Raw genomic sequence first — 16,518 nt, 5'->3', positions numbered from 1 at the left:
ATGTTTTACTACTCCACCATACTATGGGGCAAAAACAAAAAAAAAGCAAAAAATTTTATTAACACATTTTCACTTTGTCAAGGTATATTTTTTGAACAAAATTATAAAATTTTACAAATTATTAAACATTGAAAAGCTAATATAGCATTTAAATTACTATTTAAGGTTGACAAATAATTAAACGCTAAAAAAAATTATATAGCATAAAAAAATTACTAAATTTTTTTAAATTAATTTACTCTGTAAATGAATTCATTTTATTTGACTCCATATGTGTTGAATCTGTTTTATGTTAAATGAAATTGTGTTGAGTTTAAAGATTGTGTTTAGTTCTGAAATTTAAGGTTTTTGAATCTGAAGTGAAGGGTGAGATTCATATTGGAATATCATAACCTAACCAGACGAATAGATGGGGTTTCACAACTGAAGCTGGTTAAATGCAGGGCCATGTCGAAGAAAATCACATAGGCGATAAGGCGATGTGAATTCCAAAGTGGAACGATGGCAGTCATGCGGTCATTTGTTGTTCTTGTTGTTGTTGTTCCTCCTCACTAAAATGAGGAAGAAGACCTCAATCTCTACTTTCTGAAACCTTATTCATAGGCCTTAGGATCTATGTTTTCACATATATAGGTCTCCTAAATTAGGAAGCATAGTCACGGCTACACACCTCTTGCTCACTCATGTGAAGCTCTTCTTCTAGGTTGGAGTGGCAATGAAGGTGAGACAAGCCACACATGACAAGCATTAGGAATTAATCACCCCATATCACCTGTAAAGACCAACTATAACCCGTTTCATGAATTACAAATTGACCTATTTGTCAAACAATTCGAGTTCAGATTAAAACTAAACTGAACGTTGGATTGTTAACAGCTTATCGATTTAAGTTTGGTTCCCCATCTAAAGTTCAATGGTATGTTACAAAATAAAAAGTTTGCTAAATGTTTTGTGCAACTTATTAGACTGCCAATCATGGAACAGTAGCATTCTAACTGAACCATTTGATTGAAGAATGACCCTTACAGACTGGTTTAGTTGTTGCGAACAAGCAGATGTGCCATTGTTTGACTGCAAAGATCAAGTTCCCGGTTGGACCAAAAGTTTGCTCATTTTTCAATCATTCTTTCCGATAATGTAGTCAAGCTTTACGAAAATGTCCGACGATCTCTAAGCATATTGTCTAGACTGAGAATATGATCTGCCTCAGCATGATCGAACATCAAGAATGCAGAAGTTCATCAGAACCATGTTTACTCCTACAGAATGCATACTGAAGTCATGATGATCTACACAGCTGATGACAGAGCAACACCAAATAAACCCGAGTGTTGGATAATATCTGTATCGAATGTTTGTTTATAAATTCGCCGACTATGTACTGAGATGTTGGCATGTGCTATTCTTGATTCATAACAACGGGAATGCAAGTGTGAAAGTGTAGTAAGTACCTGTAGTGTCTCTTGCACAAAAATGTTGCTAAAAGTTGATTCCCATATTACTGAATGACTCTATCAGAAGGAAACTGTATTATTTCAATTACCGATGTGAGTACCGTGAGAAATACTAATCGACCGTGCTCATCTCAGTGGTGTGCACCTTGATCGGATCAAATAGATGTTGGATCAAACCAATAATATTCATTTCCTGCATCGATCCAAAAGTCTCATAGTTCAAGACCATGCCTCAATGAAAAATCTACCAGCCTTCTCTAGTAGACGGAGCCACTTTGCGGCTGATTCTTTAGAGATCCCACTTTCTTCCATAATAATTTCTTCCAGAGTCGAAGTCACATCTGCTGGCATCTTCGTGGAGGACCCTGCAATATATATTGCAGCACCTGCACTAAGAAGATTCCAAATTCTTTTACTCTCTTCCTTCATCTTATGCTGCACATAAACCTTTTGCGGCTGATCTCTAGAGAATGCAACAAAAAAACCGCCACCCTTGTTTGTGGATAACACCCCGTTATTTTGGGCATGAGACAACCAGAAATTCTCATATAAAAAATCATTTTCTTCATTCCGACACCCAAAGAAGAAGAGAACAGGAGATATTGATCTGGTTAATTTCTGTTGAGCACGTTCCTCCACAAATGCCCTGAATGGTGCACATCCTGTTCCTGGTCCCACAAGAATGAGTGGTACTGATGGTAGAGGCCGTAGCAAAGCGCCTCGAGTGACCCACGAGGGAATGTGAAATTCTGTTTGCAGATTTGAAAGATAGAATTACCTAATGGTGCTTTTATAGAACATTCTATGACAATAATAGAGATAATTTTACCGTTGGTTTCGCATGGATCAAGTCCAGCAAGCCATGATGAACAGAGACCATATCGCGTTCTCTTGAACGGAGTGATCCATGAAACAATGCTCACAGTTAGGTGCACTTGATTTGGATGAACAGAAGGAGATGAGGAGATGGAAAATGCTCTTGTTTTTAGTGGAGGGACCAATTGCACCAACCATTCGAATGGCATTTCCACAGATGGAAAATCCTCCAGTACCTATAACAAAGATCAATAACTTTTCAATACTTGAAAAAACCTACACTAACATCAGGCGCAATTTAAGAAAACACTTCCCAGATGTTCAACATCAAAACTAATTAATATCAGATTAAAAAAATTAGCAACTTCAGTAACAATAGAATAGATCACCTCAAGAACAGATCTCCGCTCCTTCTGATTGTACTCGTACAAATCATCCCTTCCTTCTGGAGAGGCAAAATACTGAAGTTTTTCCTTTTCGTGGTCAGCTGTAGCATAAAAGCTCATCACCTAACAGGCAGATAAAATTGCAGAAAGAGAGTTTCAGATTCCTCTATCATTAGAAATGTAAGCAAGCAAAACAAGATCCCTAATGGAATGATTAAATTACCAAACTGAACATGTTAAGTGGCTATAAATAAATGAGCCTTACTCCTGCAAGTCTATTCTAGAGAAAGGCATTTAACTAGGTGCTAAACTAATGCAAATTTGTGTTGCCTTTTTCACGTGTTCTTACCTCTGAACACTGTACCGATATATTAGAAGCAAAAAGACTAATCAGGAAGACTCCAAACTCAGAATGAGAAAGGCTCCTTCACCAAGCAAAATGCATCAATTTGTGAATTAAATCACCCAACCACCAACAACTGAACAGGTCATAACCTGCTTAGATAAGAGATCTGAATTGGTTAACTTATGAGACTCAATCGCTGGTCAAAAATGTTGAAGTCCAAGTTAATAGTAGTTAACTCATCTAAACCTATAAAGTTTCTCCATTAGTCCACAACTCACCATGTGAAATCGGCGAATTACAATTTATTACCTCACTATAATTTTTGTTGTCCTCATTAAGACTCCAACTCATAACCTAGAATCATCCCTAATTGTCAACATGTGAGGACCAGTAGTGGCTCCACCATCACACAACAACCCCATGCCTTAGATTAAGTTTGCTGTGATATCAATTGTCATAAGTCGCTTAGATGAGAGAACTGGTTGATTAATTTATGAGACCCAAAATCGTTAAACCCAAGTTAACAGTATCTAACTCATCTAAGTTTATAAAGTTCCTCTATTAGCCTACATCTCATAATGTAGAAATAAATTGAGTACTACAACATAATTTTTTAGATCATGCAAATGTAAATAAGTTCAAATCTCATAATCCATATAAATAAAAGCTTTTAATGAAGGTAACCATGCTCATCCAGTTTCAGTTAGAGTAATACTAACACTGCAAACATAGTGTAACACATTATATATCAATCAATCCTCTCCCACTGCCTCGTTTTCATCCATAGGTTATTCTATGCTATATTTTGATATGTCATATATGGTAATTTGGGACTTAAGCCATGGGCATGTCTGCAAGACCATGCATGATACGGAATTTTAGGCCCACATTCCATGCTCCGCCATGCATGAAATAGATCGTGTCCAGAACTAGCACTATACAGAATGACAATGACATAGAACTAAGTCAGTTATGCCACCCATGGAATTGGACAGGGATTATCAAAGACAAGGATGAGCCCAGCTCATATGCCAATTCATGGGCTAATAATGACCCATTTATTATTTTTTATATTTTTTCAAGGATTCTCATTTATCCCTGTTTTTTTTTTAAATATATACATTTAAAAAAAAAAAAAAAAAAAGAGCAGCCCGACGCACGAAGCTCCCGCCATGCCGGGTCTCGGGGAAGGATCCATTGTACGTAGCCTTACCCTGCTTTTTGCAAGAGGCCGTTTACAGGATTTTTTGGTCACATGGTAACAACTTTACCGTTGCGCCAAGGCTCACTTCGTAAATAAATATAGCCGACCCGACCTAGTGGGATAAAGCTTGGTGGTTGTTGTTGTGTGTGTATATATATATATCCTCGGACCATCAAGACAAGCATGGTCTGAGCTAGTTGAAGTTGAATCGACCTAGGCAGTACCCATGCCTAGCCCAGCATCACTCAACTTGGGCCATGCTAGGCTGTGTACATCCTATTGACACCTCTAGTTCCTAGAAGCTCCTCTCCCTTATCAGTTGCAACATAGGTTGGCAAAACTAGCATGAAAAAGTGTATTGAACTGATGCAAATAATGAACTTAAGATTGCCTCAAAGAAGTAACGCCGAGGAGAAGCTGATGCCACATCCATGGTGAGTTCCACAAAACTCTTCAGTTTAACAGGGTGCACCATGTTCATTGTATGCCTACCAATGGATGGCTTGGCTGCATCTCTGGGATTGACCTGGATGATGAATATATTTTTGTCAAGACCTTTTTAGGATAAACAAGTTGGCAGTATACATATAGTTTTTAAGAAAGTAAGGCAACACTTCTTAGGTTTCCATGGATATCTCAAAAAGAAAGCAACAAGAAAGAACAACATACAGTGATGTAACAGTTTGGATCCAAGTTACAGCGCCTAATAAATGCATCAACAGCTGCAGGATTTTGACTTGGGAGAATCTCAAGAACATCACCCACTTGATAGTTAATGGACTGAAGTTAGAACAGCAGTTTAATTAGTAATTGACTGGGAATCAAAAATAGAATTTGAATATGAACAGCTACCAGGTAGAGAAATGATAAGTTGGATTTGTAATAAATTTCAATCAAGATTACATAAGAAACTCACATTCAATGAACTTTCAAACTCAAAGTGGCGTACATCTCTACTCTGGCTTGGTTTTGTTAGTTGATGATTAGTTATCTGTAAAATTAATCAAAAGAAATATTCCAAAGATTAGCAACACAAAAATAATACAGGGCAAGTCATAAAAGCCACTTCTGCATTGTACAACACAACAAGGATCAAAGGTACACTGTCTAAAGAGATCATAACGCCAACCCAAATATACACGGTTAGAATACCAGTAGGCATGAGTTTCCAAATGTTTCAGTAAGATGAAGCAACAACAGAAGTGTTTCACTAATGTGATTTCAAATATTCAACAGCATATGGATGGTTCGGATAGATTTCATTTTTGAACAAAAACAGTCCATCCAGATTTTGTGGGGCATAAATTAACACAATGCTTAGGTGCTGCATAAACAACCAAAAACAGGAAGAAGACCTATATTTGATGGATAATGGTGCTAGTCTGCAATCCACTCTGCCCAGTTTGTGACAAGAATCTTGACAAACTACTATTCCCAACTACATGTGTACAACAAATATACCACAAATTACAAATAAAACAAGATTTATATTAACAGGGATCCAAGAAAGTCAATATGTAGATGCCATTATCAGAATCTAGAATATGAAGCTCATAAGCAAATCCTATCTTAAACCAGTTGCATCCATCACAGTCACATCCACTTCCTTTTGCTATAACACTGGTGAATATTGTCACACAAGCTGATTCAATTGATCTTTTTTTTCTAATCCTTTCTCTTCAATCTTTGTGTAAATAAATCTTAATGTAGAAACGAATTTTAGCTGAAGATAACACATAAATAACTAAAATAAACTTTATCTGAGCATGTATGTTAAAATTTCTAAGTTTTGGTTTATCCATAATCATACTGTCTGTGCCTGTAAACCTTCTCTAATCTATAAACATAACGGCATCAACCCAATATATCCAACAACAATATAAATGTATATTTAGAAACTAATGATACAAGCTTAACTTAAAATAACACGGATAGTATTGGCACAAGTTTCTAATAGAAAAATGCAAATATCATACATGATTTATTATATGTGAAGATTAAGATAACCTATATCCCAAATTAATGGGATTGAACATTAAAAAGAACTGTCCAAACTCTATAGAAGCGCAATCACAGAGAACATTGTTCATACCATCTTCAAGAAATAATGTGGCTTCTTGTTCTGATAGTAAAACTGCACTGGCGACATTGAAAGTGCACTCTCAATCACCTTCTCAGTCTCCTTCAAGTCTAACACATATGAGAGTCAAAAGCCTTCTCAAGAACTATTAAAGGAAAGCATTACTTCTGGAAGATATGCACAATGAGGCAACAACATATATCCTTGCACTCTTAAGTTGATATAAAATTAACAGAGACATACAAGTCAATCAGCTCAACTAGTAAAAAACAATCAAACAGTTGATGTATCCTATCAAAACTCACCAGATACATTTGAAAGCTCCAGTTGGATGTTGTCCGACAAATGGTATGTGACCTCAAATTTTGCTTGCTCCAAACTTCTCATAGAAGGGTCCATAATATCCGATATCCTAGGCAAAATGTTGGGATGCATCATATTCAGCTTCTTCCAAAAAGATGACAACCAAGGATCTAAGGCACCTTCATATCTGCCCATGGTAAATTCCAAAATATCATTCTGATTCCATTTTTTAAGAAACTAACAAAATTTGAAGGTAATCAAACTGTCGAACAAAAGATCTCAGATGGATCAAGCAACAAAATTCCTAAAGTGACATATTAATCTTACTTATAGTAGTAGGAATTAAGAACCAACACAGTTAGCAACGACCAAATCTCATCTTACCTATGGAATATTAAAAGAATTTTAACATGATCCCTAATTAATATTCTCAAAAAAAAAAATATTAACATGAGATGAACAAATACTGGGACTAACATGGACTGATGATGATGATTTCCTCTTTAATGATAAGCGAGATAATTATAACCGGTAAGCATATATCTCAAGAATATTACAAGTTTACAATGAAGACAGAAAAATCAACAGTAAGACTAAATGAAAAACATACCCAGAAGGGTGTTGATCATCCCCTAGACCTTTTTCAATTAAAAGCATTGCTCCGAGATCGGAAAGCCTTTTATCCAATTTCTTTGCAGTAAACTGCCAAATATTCCAGGATATAAATTAAAGACTAGAAACAGTACATTATTATGATCATTGCAATTGAATGGTGCTTCAATTTTGATGCTTATAAACATAAAAACAATTTCATGAAAAATAAAAATCACTAAAATTCAATTAGTCTCCAAAAAGTTGAAGCATCAAGTTGATTTCTCTAACTAACTAGGCCTAGTTGGAATTTAAAACTTTACACAATTTGAATTTCTGACTTCTGTTTCACATTGCCCAAAGAAATTGTGTATGAAAAATTTGGAATTATTATCCACAATTAAGTTCACATGATCATAAATAATTCATATGTTATGGGCAAAGGGGCCATGTGTATGTAAAGGGTATAACACTTGCTTGCAATATTCCTTATAAGTTATACAGGTACAGCAGGACAACTTAGGGATTCTTATAAGGAATAATTCCCCCTAACATGGTATCAATGTCATCGATACCCTCTCACTTGGTCAGTGTTGAACTCCTCTTCCGCACAATGTCATTCATGTGAAATTCTATTTCCTCTCTACCGAGGTAATCTACTCAGTGTTCTGATCTACTTGTCCTTTGAAGCACCCAGGCCATCATCGTCTTCACCAGCTTTGTCACTAAGAAGCCACCACAATGCTCATTGTTCCTTTTTGGTTAAATGGACTCCCTCCACAAGAAGTTCCTCTGGATAAAAACCCTCATGTGATCCACTTATACATCTTGTCTACCACACATTGGTTGCTCCTATCACACTAATCAAGTGTCTTCATCCATTGTAGTGCCACCCTCGCAGTTGGAAAAAAATGTTAGCTGACAAGGAAGCAACGAGTTAAGGTATAAAAAAAAAATTCAAATGAGCACGTCAAATTAATGAACCACTTTATTGCTCAACCACATGGTTTGAAAAATAGATTAACAGACATGCTTGTCAAAATTAATGAACCACTTTAGTGTAGTAAAAAAATATTTAATATATTTGAATGTTACCAGCTCTACATAGAACTCAATGGAGATAAAAGATCAACAATGACCACCACTAGATAGCTGGGACAACTGACAAGCACAATTCATGAAGATCTATTTGTCTTGGGGGTATTCTGATTTTTTATTTAAGCGAAAAGCTGAACAGCAATGCAATGAAGAAAACAAATTACACATGAGCTGAAGAGAAATAATGCATAACAGGATTTTACATTATATTTCTGGTACCCTGAATCACCCAGCCCAAAAACAGCGTATTGAAGTCCTTCCAACCACTTATTGCTGAGACGCCTTTGCAAAAGAAACTTCCAGAAAACCTAGTAATGTAGCATAATATATCAGACTTCTGTTACATTTTTTTTTCCCAACCATCATCAGTTTCCAAAAGAAAGCAAGAGTGACCTTCATTGAATCTGGCACATCACCCTGCCCTGTGGTGGAAACAACAAAAACTGCAATATTTTCATCTGGCAAGAAATTCTACAAGTGAACAGTAAAATTTTTTAATAGTCCAATACACCAAACAGTTTGCTGAGAAAACAAAAGTACAAGTATAATTTTGCCGTAAACAAGATCAAAACCAATAAATTGGAAATCAATATAGATGACAAACCACATCAAACCGATCAATGGAGATGACTTGGACAGAAGGACAGCCACCACGCTCTGCCTCCCTTCCAACCCGCTCAGCAGCATCCATAGCGTTCCCGGTTTGGGAAGCATATAGAACCAACAGACGGCTCAGTTTCAGCTCTGACTCCCCATCCATTCTTTTGGCAAGGTAAAAGGTAGCAATTACAATACCGGAGTGGATCCTACTTCCACCGAGCAAGGTTTCCGGTGGTGGATACCGCAGCTTCTCACCGCCGGTGCCCCGCTAGAAACCGTCGGTCGCTGTGCTCGTGAAGTCCTTCGAGGCTGATGCTAGCAACACCCGACCGCTGCAGCACCCCTCTACGTCACCGAATTCGTCGCAGACGTGGAGTCGTCGCCCCTCGTAGCCGCCGGAGCGAAATGAGGGAAGGCCACTGAGAAGGAGAGGGCGACGAACAAAAAATAGACTTGAGCGCTGTCCAGCCGTCCAGAGAAGGAGCGACTTGGGCCGGTTTGATCATTATTGGGCTCAAATGATGCCATTCTTCCAATCGGGCCCGTCATCCTCCGCCTCCTCCTCCTCCTCCTCCTCCTCCTCCGAATAGACGGTCGAACCGGACCGTGGAATTAACAGAAGTTTCGAGAACTTTCTAGTACTTTTTGGAAAACCGAAAACCCATCCACGCTCTTTCATCAACCGCAAGACTACCCAATCCATGGCGGTTTCTTCCACCGCAAGATTATGGCGGATAAAAAACCCTAGTTATCCCCCTCCAGTACTCGTACGCGCATGCTCCTCTCCTACACTCTCTCGTCCCTTCGCTGCCACCATCTCCTCCTCTTCATTCCCGTCTCCACCGCCTCCCGCCTCGTATCTCGATCGCCGATGGCGTCGCCGAAAGTGGTGGCGGAGTACGCCAAGTCTGGCCGGTCCACCTGCAAGGGATGCAGCAAGGCGATCTCGGTCGGGGCGCTGCGGCTGGGGTCCTCCTCGAAAGACCCTCGTGGGTTCGATCTCGTCAAGTGGTTCCACGTCGACTGCTTCCCGGACGCGTCCCGCTCCCTCCCCGCCGCCGACGAGATCGTCGGGTTCTCTTCTCTCAAGGTTAGGCCGCGATGGACGAGGCAATGCGGGTAGCGAGGGTTCGGCCGTTTTCTTTTTTTTTATCGTCCCGTCTTATGTTTCGATTGTGTTGATGATTCAGGACCAAGACAAGGATGCTTTGAGAGAACTAGAGGCTTCTGCCGCACTCGACCATAACTCCGAAGAGGTGGTTTTCTGCTTCTGTTTGGGCATTGCTGGTTTATCTCTTTAGTCCATGTTTCTGATGAGCACTGATTATTATTTGCTTGTTTGGTATCCGTAGTTTGTCTTACAAGTATGCAAATTTTCCCAAGCACTGGCATATTGACTATATGGGTGACTTATTCTTAACATTAACCCCCATAAATTGTAAAATATGACCATTTTTGCATACTGTCTGAGTATGCTTGTAGATTGATGAGCCTTGCACATGCCAAAAAATGGTATAATTTGCAAATCAAATCCCGCAGATCCTTGAACTGATATTGTCACAAACAGTATTTCAAAGTAGAAAATGGTTATGCATTATTGTTGTAGTTGAGTTTGGTAAACATGTCAAGTATTTCCTTTATTAACATCCTAATGACCCTATAATACTAGCACATGCTTAGGATCAGCTGCTTTACAAACTAATCGTACTACTGGAGAAATGTTGCTTGCTTAGCTTCATCTTGCTTGTCAATGTGCTACTAGGTACATAAAAGAGGTGTTGAATCATCTGCGAAGAAGGAAGCAAAGAGTTCAAAGAAACAAAAGGTCAAAAGAAAATAATTTCTTCAGGATAGTTTGGTTCTGTTGAGCTTAACTTTTTTCCCCCCTTTAAAGGTCTCTCTTACGGATAAAACTGGGAATGAAGATAGGAAGCCAGAGGAGGAAAAGGTGAAGATGTTTTTCTTCCTTTTTTTTTGTGAGCTAGGTTATCATGGTGGATCATTCATATCAAATGCTGCTACTTGATAAACAGAACATTTGCTTCAGAAGGATGCTGCATTAAACTTGTAGAGATTTGACTTATTTGCCCTATTGTGTAAAAATTTGGTTTCCTTCTAGTTTACTTTTTTTTTTCTTGAAGCCTCTTTGTGATTCTTGAGTTTTCATATAATCTAATGATCATACTTGTATCAGTCCATAATCATAATTTTCTGGACATTGTTACTGCATAAAACTAGATCCTTTCATAGGCACTGTAAGGAGCCATACTAGAAAGCAAACGAAAAGTTACAACCTTAGGACTTCAATCTTCACCTCCATAACCTCTAGGGCTCTCCAAGAGTCCAAGTTCATGCTCGAGCACAATTGTGAATTTTGATATGTTTTGTGCCTACTTGTAACATCATCAGGGATTACCATGTCAACAAATGATTATGTTTTTAATTGTTATTTAGTTTTAATCGAGAATTGGTCTAGCATGGATCAATTTTAAAATTATTTGTTCCACAATCATTTTATTTTTATTAGAATGCCTAAATAAATAATTTGTAGTCAATATTAGGAGTTAAAATAAGTTCATAACAGTGTCTATATAATTGTAATATTTACATGAATGAAGTTAAAATGCAAGTTTAATCAAAACATTTTCCCTCTTTCTCTCTCTATAATCTCTCTTCCTCATCTAATTCTCTTTCTGCCACTTTCTTGAATCCTAGGATTATAACGTAGTTCACATACATCAACATGTCATCTTCTATAAAAATAGCCATAATTCTGATTGCACTATTTTTCTTAATCATCAAGTGGGCACTTCTCTTTTGCTTGTCATAAAAAGGAAATCTATTTTTACATGTCTTATTTTAATCTAAAGTAACTAGAAAACCATTTGATTTTTTACATAAGGTATTAGATAAAAAAATCTATTAAACTTACCATTATCTTTCACAAGTTTAGTGAATAGCTTTGATTTCAAATAATTAAGAATCATTACATAATTTCTTAAAAACTATTTAACGTCTAAGTATGGCTTCAAGTCTAACTTAAATCAAATATGATTGTTGATTTATTTTGATTCCTGGTATTTTTTTCATCTTTGATTGGCATTCATTTGAATTTTTATAGAATTTTTTAGATTCACTCGTTTTAAAATTGTCATTCCAAAATTGAATGAAAATGCCATTTTTAGCTATGGAAATCCAAGAAACTATATTCAAAATGGTGACCAATTTGATGTTGATTTTGATCTTCTGAAATTTCCCCCAAACTATTTAATTCTGTGTGAATACGATAAGAATACACGGGATGAATCTTTTTTAGTAAACAAAACCAGTGTGACCCATGCTTTTTAACTCTCTTCATAAATTCTAGGAGTTTTGAAACTCTTTATTATCACCTGAATATTCGTTATTAATATGTGAACTTCCTGAAGAACATATCCTTCATGCTTCCCTCGTATGCTTTGCAACATTTTGACATGGTACTGTTCTTTTTCATGGTGTATCTCAGTTGTCTGCCAATGACAAAAACAATTGCCAGATGATAGAGTTTGATATTTCTGATACCAAAGATAAGTACAAGGTGGTTTTCTTTCTTTACTATTTTCTGTCAGTATGTTTTTCATTTACCTCTGCCCGAAGGCATGTAAAAATTTGCAATTTTTTTCTTGATTATATTTTTTTTTAAAAAAAAATTGTTAGTTTGAACCAATTTGATTTTTTTTTTTAAATTTTTTGATCCAGAATGCTACCCTTCCATTAAAATGGAAAGCCTTCAGGACTGTTATTTTCCGCGAGAAGGTATTTTTCTATTGATCATGAAAATTGAATCTAAAGATGGTAGGCAAGAGGGCAGAGTCATGATAAATTATTGCATTTTTAGGAGGATGGGCTTTATGATTCACAAAAGATTGCTGCATTTGATTTTGACGGTTGCCTTGCGAATACATCAGTGAGAAGGTATGAAGACTATTGCTTGACATAACTGCCTCCTTTTTCATTCGGGACTACAACTCCTGGCCATTGTCATATTTTTGCAATTCATGAATCCTCAGTAACATTAGGAATCTTATAGTCAGTATATAGATACCAGAATCAATTTTTTTGGGACCTATATTACTCAATGCTCTACTTCGTTTGGATTTGTTACAGAGTTGGTCCTGATGCTTGGTCTCTCATGTATCCATCAATTCCAGAGAAACTGCAAGGGCTATACAAGGAAGGCTACAAGCTGGTTTGCCATTGATATTCTTTCTTTTATATTTTATACTTGACAAATTTAGTTGTGAACAATAATAATGAAAATCAATAATCATCCATAATACTACCAAAAATGTGTGAATTTTTCATATTGAGTTGTTGCCTTCTGTCTCATCTTTCTGTTGAATCATAACAGTTTAACCAAGCACTAATATCGTTTACTTCAGGTTATTTTTACCAATGAATCAAACATTGAACGTTGGAAGAACAAACAACAACAAGCAGTTGATTCCAAAATAGGACGACTTGAAAACTTCATAAAGTGTGTAAATGTTCCAGTTCAGGTGTGGTATCATCATCATTCATTATTTTTTTGTCCTGACACAGTTGATTATTTGTGAATTTTTAATATCAAAACTTTTCATCTGGACTTTAAGATCAATTGAACGGCATTTGCTTTCATCTGAAATTTGAGCATATGTTTTTCGATGAGCACTTTATTATGTTGTTAATATATGTTTTGCAGGTATTTATTGCTTGTGGACTAGGGAAGAGCAAGGATCAGACACCTGATGATCTGTTTAGAAAACCACAGCCCGGAATGTGGACATTGATGGAGAAATACTTGAATTCTGGAATTGAAGTTGACATGGACCAGTTATACTTGACATGGAACTCTTATTCGTTTGTCAAGTATTTAAACCAGAATTACTAATTCAAGCCATTGGCTTTGTTGCAGATCCTTTTATGTTGGTGATGCAGCAGGGAGAACTAATGATCACAGTGATGCAGATATACAATTTGCCAAGGTACCTCAGTTTCATCACTTTACATTATTCAAATCTAATTTGTTTGAAAAAAAATAGTATGGATAACGGAACAAACTTGAATGTCCTGTGCTGTTTCATAACTAATGCTTCTGTTGAGTAATTTAAAAACAGCTGAAGTTTCTTACATTGAGCTCACAAAATATCTACACATTTCCCCTTACATCATCTCTGACCCCTGCAATTTATTCAGGAAAAATCATTCAATTTCATAACATATAACTTCAATGATATTTGCATTAGCAAAGTTTCTCGATCGCAAGTGACATATCAAACTAGTCATTTCGGTTCAAATTTTAAATTTTAAGCCATAGATAATTGTCTAATGTCATTACAGGCTGTCGGGTTGAAGTTTCATGTTCCCGAGGAATTCTTTCATGCATAGCGACATCCCTGCAGCTATGCTTCTCAACTTTTGTATATTTTACTCTTAGTTAGTAATTGGTATTTTGGTATGCTGTACGTTGACGGTATCTAAATGCGCCGCTGTGCATTGTCTAACTTCTGACGACAGTAATGGAAGTCGATGCTCGCAGTTGCCTCACCATCACCATGTTGTGCCCCTTCAGCAGTCTGAAATTCTTAAAAGGTTTCGTTGCAGTTTTGACCTCGCCTCATTTGTGTATGTTACTTTTGTTTGACATGCTTTCCATCCAGTGAAGAAAGCCTGATCACACGGCACAACGTATTGCTCGAAATGTAGACGCGTGATTCTTAATGGGATAAATCAGAGTTATTACATGTTTTTTGTAAACATAATATTGCTTTATTTTACTACATAACGGCAACATTTGCATAAGAAGCATAGATAACCTATGAAAGAGGGAAACTGCTAGAAAGAAAAAAGATGGTAGGGCAGATGCGCAAAAATAAGACTGAAATTGTTTCCATTTAATCTTGTGCGTGTGCTTTTTTTTTTGGGGAAGAATATGAAAGGTTTTGAAATTTTATGTGGTAGGATGTGTAAAGAAATATTAATATATAATAATTCTAAAAAAACAAATTTTGACTTATTAAGAGGAACTCTTATTTTTATTTGTTTTTTTATTCATTTAAGGAGCACTATACTTTGTTAAATTTGGGGTCAGAATTGGTAGGGATTGGATTGGCCAGGATATCGAGGTAGGATTGGATCTTAAAAAGGCTAAAAAAAAGGCCAACAAAATCGTTCCAATAAAAAAATGTATAGAATTGTTAGATTGTATAAATTTTTATGGTTGTATGTGATTCCGATGATTTCAAACAATCTAGGGGGTGTTTGGTTCAAATTTATCAGTCGGAATGGTAATGACTTTGATTATAGAGTCAATAGGAATGGAAAACAGGATTGTATTATTAGTGTTTAGTTCAAAATCCGGAATGGATATGATTATAATTAATATTGTTTGTTTCAATCAACATTAATAATCGAAATCAAATAAATTTTTAATTTTATCCTTATTAATTAATGCATTAAAAATTATTAAAAAAATAATATCTCTATTTTTTAAAATAGCATATATGTTAAAATTATTACAAAAGATATTTTAATTTTTTTTTATTTTAATTATTTATGTATTTTAATTTGGTTCATTTTAATTTGAAATAGAAACACTTAATTTTAAAATGTAAACTTTTAAAGATTTTTTTTTTTTTTGTAAGAGAGTAACTTTTTAATAGAACTATCCGGATCCTAATAATTATGGATATTTTCTCCCCAAAGTGTAGGTGTGGGAGTCGTCTATTCACACAACTCAGCTCCAAGTAGTAATGCCAATTACATGAATAGTTGTTTGAAGAGGTAATGAACTTGTCATGCGAGAATATGAAAAAAAAAATGCAGTTCTATGCTTTAGCAATCTTTAACACCAACACAAAATCAAGGGATGGATTAGCATATTTTCAGATATCTCAAGAAACAAAACCAAGTAATGAACTTGTTAGCATCTTCTTCACCTCCCTTGACTCCTTCCTCATGCAGTATGCAAGTGTAGGTGGCAAACCATGAGCATTTGGATCCAACAGTGGATGCACAAGCACGTGTTACATATGCACAAGATTGGACCTATTTTTTCATAGAGAAATAAAATTTATTTTCTTTATTTTTAAAATGAAATAAATTCAACACATCAAGTAACATATTCAAAATATCACCAAAAACAACATCAGTAATAACACTGCCTATAACCATTTTAAACATCATCTACTTGTTTAATACAAAATGAAATGTCTTAATGCAAAACCAACTATGAGACTTAAGCAAAATATAAACCTACTCATGAAACATTAACCTCAATAGTTGAGGATAACAATGCCAAAATTAGGATCTTAATAGACTTTAGTTATATTAAAGTGAGCACATATTCTCTCACTTCAGTGGAATCTAAACTAAATAACAAGTCAACATTCAAAGGATCTTGACAAATTGCTTTAGAAGCCTTGTACTTATCTAGACCACTGAACCCATGCTTTTCCAGTAGTTCAAGAACTTTAGGCATTCTTGAGGTTGTACCTTGCATCCAAGTTGACATTGTGCCAAGGTGACCATCAAGACTCTTCATAAAATCTCGAATTTCATCATTAAATTCCTTGTACTCAGTTTCAACATTCTTCACAGGTGCAAACTTGGTCTTCTTTGAA

General features: G+C 36.0%; 2 protein-coding genes across 5 annotated transcripts; one reads left to right on the top strand and one right to left on the bottom strand.

Moving 5' to 3' along the window:
* Window positions 1-861: 861 nt before the first annotated feature.
* On the bottom strand, window positions 862-9,331 carry LOC122006080 (NADPH-dependent diflavin oxidoreductase 1-like). Of its 4 annotated transcripts, XR_006118615.1 has the most exons (13): window positions 8,883-9,331; window positions 8,672-8,749; window positions 8,482-8,586; window positions 7,200-7,291; window positions 6,592-6,776; window positions 6,299-6,396; window positions 5,123-5,197; window positions 4,876-4,986; window positions 4,598-4,732; window positions 2,660-2,779; window positions 2,284-2,506; window positions 1,452-2,203; window positions 862-1,342 (listed from the first exon to the last, which is right to left on the bottom strand). XR_006118615.1 is itself a non-coding variant. In XM_042561414.1 (12 exons), the coding sequence occupies exons 1-12, from the start codon at window positions 9,036-9,038 to the stop codon at window positions 1,674-1,676; spliced, it is 1,908 nt and encodes a 635-aa protein (XP_042417348.1). In that variant the 5' UTR covers window positions 9,039-9,331; the 3' UTR covers window positions 862-1,673. The 4 variants fall into 4 exon arrangements, 3 of the variants coding, with proteins under 3 accessions (XP_042417348.1, XP_042417349.1, XP_042417350.1); XM_042561414.1 differs by having other exon boundaries at window positions 862-2,203; XM_042561415.1 differs by having other exon boundaries at window positions 862-2,203; window positions 8,672-8,700; window positions 8,883-9,020.
* Window positions 9,332-9,564: 233 nt separating this feature from the next.
* LOC122006081 (polynucleotide 3'-phosphatase ZDP-like) lies at window positions 9,565-14,640 on the top strand. The gene is made up of 12 exons (XM_042561417.1): window positions 9,565-9,968; window positions 10,069-10,134; window positions 10,641-10,703; window positions 10,773-10,826; window positions 12,384-12,455; window positions 12,617-12,673; window positions 12,756-12,832; window positions 13,025-13,106; window positions 13,300-13,416; window positions 13,599-13,729; window positions 13,812-13,881; window positions 14,237-14,640. The coding sequence occupies exons 1-12, from the start codon at window positions 9,654-9,656 to the stop codon at window positions 14,282-14,284; spliced, it is 1,152 nt and encodes a 383-aa protein (XP_042417351.1). The 5' UTR covers window positions 9,565-9,653; the 3' UTR covers window positions 14,285-14,640.
* The last annotated feature ends 1,878 nt before the right edge of the window (window positions 14,641-16,518 follow it).

This window comes from Zingiber officinale, chromosome 7B (assembly GCF_018446385.1).
Source record: "Zingiber officinale cultivar Zhangliang chromosome 7B, Zo_v1.1, whole genome shotgun sequence".
Taxonomy (NCBI): domain Eukaryota; kingdom Viridiplantae; phylum Streptophyta; class Magnoliopsida; order Zingiberales; family Zingiberaceae; genus Zingiber; species Zingiber officinale.
The sequence above is the reverse complement of the archived record's forward strand: the minus strand, read 5'-3'. Positions and strand labels throughout refer to the sequence as shown.

Bases quoted from the DNA above. Each gene is read 5' to 3' on its own strand.
- LOC122006080 (XM_042561414.1), bottom strand. From the start codon at position 9,038: ATGGATGGGGAGTCAGAGCTGAAACTGAGCCGTCTGTTGGTTCTATAT. The intron at 6,777-7,199 runs GTATGTTTTTCA...TACCATGGGCAG, and splicing joins GATGATCAACACCCTTCTGG to ATATGAAGGTGCCTTAGATC. The intron at 2,780-4,597 runs GCAATCTTAAGT...TCTGCCTGTTAG, and splicing joins CTCGGCGTTACTTCTTTGAG to GTGATGAGCTTTTATGCTAC.
- LOC122006081 (XM_042561417.1), top strand. From the start codon at position 9,654: ATGCTCCTCTCCTACACTCTCTCGTCCCTTCGCTGCCACCATCTCCTC. The intron at 9,969-10,068 runs GTTAGGCCGCGA...TTGATGATTCAG, and splicing joins TCGGGTTCTCTTCTCTCAAG to GACCAAGACAAGGATGCTTT. The intron at 12,674-12,755 runs GTATTTTTCTAT...TTGCATTTTTAG, and splicing joins CTGTTATTTTCCGCGAGAAG to GAGGATGGGCTTTATGATTC.